Below are 3,574 nucleotides of genomic sequence, written 5' to 3'. Positions count from 1 at the left end.
CTGTAACCGAACAAGCCAGAACGGCCACGATGCACAACGACCGTCTCTCTCATCTATCCCTTCATTTTTACGATTCTCCTCTCTGTCTCTCTCTCGCTCTCTCTTTCTCTCTCTCTCTCTCTCTCTCGCTCTCTCTCCCTCTCTTTCTCGATTTCTCCCTTTTTTCTCTTTAGCCTGATTTACCATTATCTCTATCGTTTCCGCTTTTCACGCCTCCTCTCCGTCTCTCTGCGAATCTGCCTGCCTAACTGTTCGTCTCTAGCGCGGAGCTGACTCGTCGGCTAGCTCGAGGAACGCGGATCCGTCGTTTTTGATCGCGCCTGTGCGATTTACCGTAACTGTCGCTCGTATCTAGTACTTCTCGCTTCTCCCGCGCTCGACTAACGAACCGACGAGTCATCTGCGTCGCACACCTGCCTGCCCAACGCGATTTCTTACCCTCTCGCCACCCTGACCGATAAACTGTGCGCCTTTTCTAGACTGTTGCGACGAAACCTGCCTATGCTCGCGAAGAAAATGCTAAGTTATCTCGCATCTGCCGGGGCATCGAGGGGTCGGAAAGTCGTCCGACCTCTCCGCTGTCGGTCGCGACACGCGGATCGAAAGTTCGACGCTTGTAACACTCATCGACGGCGATGAATGGCGGTCACGCGCCGCCGGGACGACCGCCCACGCTGCTCGTGCGAGCCGCGTTCCGACGTTTCCGGTTTGCTATCGCGACTTTTCCGCAGCATTAGTTCGGTCCCGTAGACCGTTTTCCGTTCTCTTCTATTTACCATCACGTACGTCGGCAAAGTATCCCGTCTCGTTTCGCTATCGGACTCTCTCTCTGTATACGTAGAAAAGGTACCGGTGGTGTGTATATATATACATGGTATACATAGTGTTGTACATATACATGTATATATATATATATATTTATATACGTATTAGATATAGATATATCTCATCTCTTATATACAAAATTAACTAAATACTACCAAAACTACCGTTTACATGCAAGACTGTCCAAGCCAATGTAAGACAAACATTCTAGGATTACGTGAGACAAGGACTTCGAATTATATATATATATATATATATAATAATGTAAAAAGACTCAACTGAGAATTACGCGGCCGTTAACTGCATCGCTACCCGGATATATATGTATATATATCGATTACGATAGAGAGACCAAAGTAAGTAAATATATACATATATATGTGAACAATATGCCCATAGTCCTCGATTCAGCGAGTTCGCTAGAAATCCCGGTTTTTGGGGGGCGTGTCTGTGTGGTGGCAAGAATAAAGAAACGAAAAAAAAATAGAAAAAAAAATATATATATATAGAGAAACGTATTCTGTGAAACTATCGAAACGAGCCTCTGCCTCTTTTCTCCACCTTTTACGTTTTTAAGATACGAGTAAATGTTTTAATTACAAGTAAAGTACCAAGATACACTTTCTACATCCTTTACACTGTCTCAGCAATAATTAGTTACATCGAATATTAGTTACAACTTCTTCTCTACGTTCTACTGTGTGAAGTCTCGTGCAAAAGTGGAAGGAAGAAACTGGTGCATCGAATCTCCTCGAGCGCGGAATTTCGAGACCGCGATTCCCTTATTTTCTCTTTCTCTCTCACTCTCTCACTCTCTCTCTCTCTCTTTCTCTCTCGTTCTCTTCCTCTCACTTTCTCTCTGCTCCTTTCGGCGTTAACCCCCCTCCCCCCAGGCCCCGAAAAACAAAAAGACGCGGAGGAGCTTTTCGGCTCGGCCGACGCGTCGATTCGGACGAAAACGATTTGACCTATCGAGGAGGAAACGTAGACGAGAGAAAGGAGGATGTTGGCAAAGCGCCAAGTTTGCGCCCCTCCGGCAACGTAAAATTCTTGCGAGGCGTTGCTCTGCGGACTCCGAGGAAACGAATGCACGATTCAATGTGTTCTCGCGTGTTACAGAAATATCGACTCTCTATAGAACTGCGTTCGAAATCTACTTGGCGCATTCGTCTAGAAACTATGATTACTCTAAGTCAGAAACCACTGCTAATCCCTTCGAAATACACTGAATTCAATTTATACTTTCTACAACCTCTCCACCATGTTTGCTACGAGTAATCGTGGATCTGTGATTCCCTAGGATCCTCAGAACGATGCCTCGCAAGAATTTTAGCTGTCTGAAAAGCAACTTGGCACTTTTCTAAGATCCTTCTCTGAGCTGCGACGGTGGCCAGTCCGCCGTTCCTCCGAATTCAGTCCCGCGCCGCGAGAAATCGACTCTACTGTACACGTGCCGCGTGTATATTCGGAAATTTGAGAATGAAACGTTTCAATATTTCAAATTCGAAGTTTCCAATTTGAAACGTCGAAAGTTCCGAACCGCGGAGTGGCCACCGTTCGAGATGGATGAGCCGAGATAGCTTCCATCGATTAGAGACCGACCTGTGTGACCGGATCCTTCATGATGAGGACGTCGGTGACGGTCCCGAACATCCCGAAGTACTCCCTGAGCTTCTCGCTGCTGGTCTGCCAGGACAAGCCGCCTACGAACAGCTTTCCTGGCGCGGGATCTCCTCCATTCGGCGTACTCCTGCCGGAGCTCCCGGAATGGCTACCGTTTATAGGCACCAAGGCATTGTGAAAGTCGTGCTCGATCGCACCGTTCGCCGCCTCCATGCCGGCGCTGAAACATTAATCATCGGTCGAGGGATTAGGGATCGTTTGCGTGGGCCGCGATCGATCTGCGAATCGTCGAGCGTCACGTCGAGCGTCATTCTTTCCGCGACTCGTGAAATACGCCTTGCGGTTGTAACATATGAAACGTCTAATTTGTAGAACCAACTTGAAACGAACGCAAATCCTCCAGCGATCGATATTTTTAATCGAAATAACAATCATTGGAGTTTCTAATTTTTCAATTCGATCTTTACTAAGTTCCATATGCCGCAACCTAATAATTAAACCTCTGCACTCGAGAGACCACCACTCGATTCTAAAACTAGAAAATCTTACGCGAAACCACGTCCGATCGAGAAACGTCGGATAACTCGACTAAAAGACTCTCGACTGCAAAGAGTTGATAAGACCGTGAAAAGAATGAACAATACGATCCGTTCGAAGGGAACAGACTCAGCGCGCTCGACGCGTTCGAGGCGATTCGCAGAGGATCCCGATTATCTCGGAATCAGCTGGCGAACCCGTCGACCGGAAGAGCCACGAGCGAGGACGCGCAAATTGGTCATTCGTATTCATCGCGCATAATTGAACAACCCCGGGGTTTTGTTCATTGAAACGGTAAGCTTTTCTTGGTTACAGTGCGTCGCGACGCGGGGGATTATGCCTCGCACAAGATCTCCCCGCGTCGAGCGTCGCGGGTTCGCCCGGCCAACAGGTTGAAAGATGCGCAGGTAATCGGAGGACGCCGGGAAGAAGCTGGCGATTCCGCTCGTCGCTCCGCGAACGATTAAATCTCGTTACAATGACGCGAATAACGGGCCGGCGGCCGACGCTTTCTCGTATCATTGCATAATTGACGACTGGCTGCTACCGGTATTTTAATTACCGGCGGCCGGGCAACGTGCTCCCAGCG

The 3,574-nt window shown here is 48.2% G+C and overlaps 2 protein-coding genes across 12 annotated transcripts in view; one reads left to right on the top strand and one right to left on the bottom strand.

The window, feature by feature from the left end:
- LOC116426755 (RNA-binding protein Musashi homolog 2) overlaps window positions 1–3,574 on the bottom strand; it is a 188,148-nt gene that overhangs the window by 29,312 nt on the left and 155,262 nt on the right. For all 11 annotated transcript variants that reach the window (XR_012999535.1, XR_012999537.1, XM_076371461.1 and 8 more), the window contains one exon: window positions 2,428–2,668. Coding sequence is in view for 9 of the 11 variants with exons in the window: in XM_076371444.1 (XP_076227559.1) it covers window positions 2,428–2,668 (241 nt within the window). In the remaining 2 variants the exon portion in view is untranslated. The remainder of the gene's footprint in view (window positions 1–2,427; window positions 2,669–3,574) is intronic.
- The window catches only part of LOC143175014 (uncharacterized), a 78,116-nt gene that overhangs the window by 40,594 nt on the left and 33,948 nt on the right, over window positions 1–3,574 (top strand). The gene's annotated exons all lie outside the window — the stretch shown is intronic.

This window comes from Nomia melanderi, chromosome 1 (assembly GCF_051020985.1).
Source record: "Nomia melanderi isolate GNS246 chromosome 1, iyNomMela1, whole genome shotgun sequence".
NCBI lineage: Eukaryota > Metazoa > Arthropoda > Insecta > Hymenoptera > Halictidae > Nomia > Nomia melanderi.
Note: the sequence above shows the minus strand (reverse complement) of the source record. Positions and strands in the feature narration are given on the sequence as shown.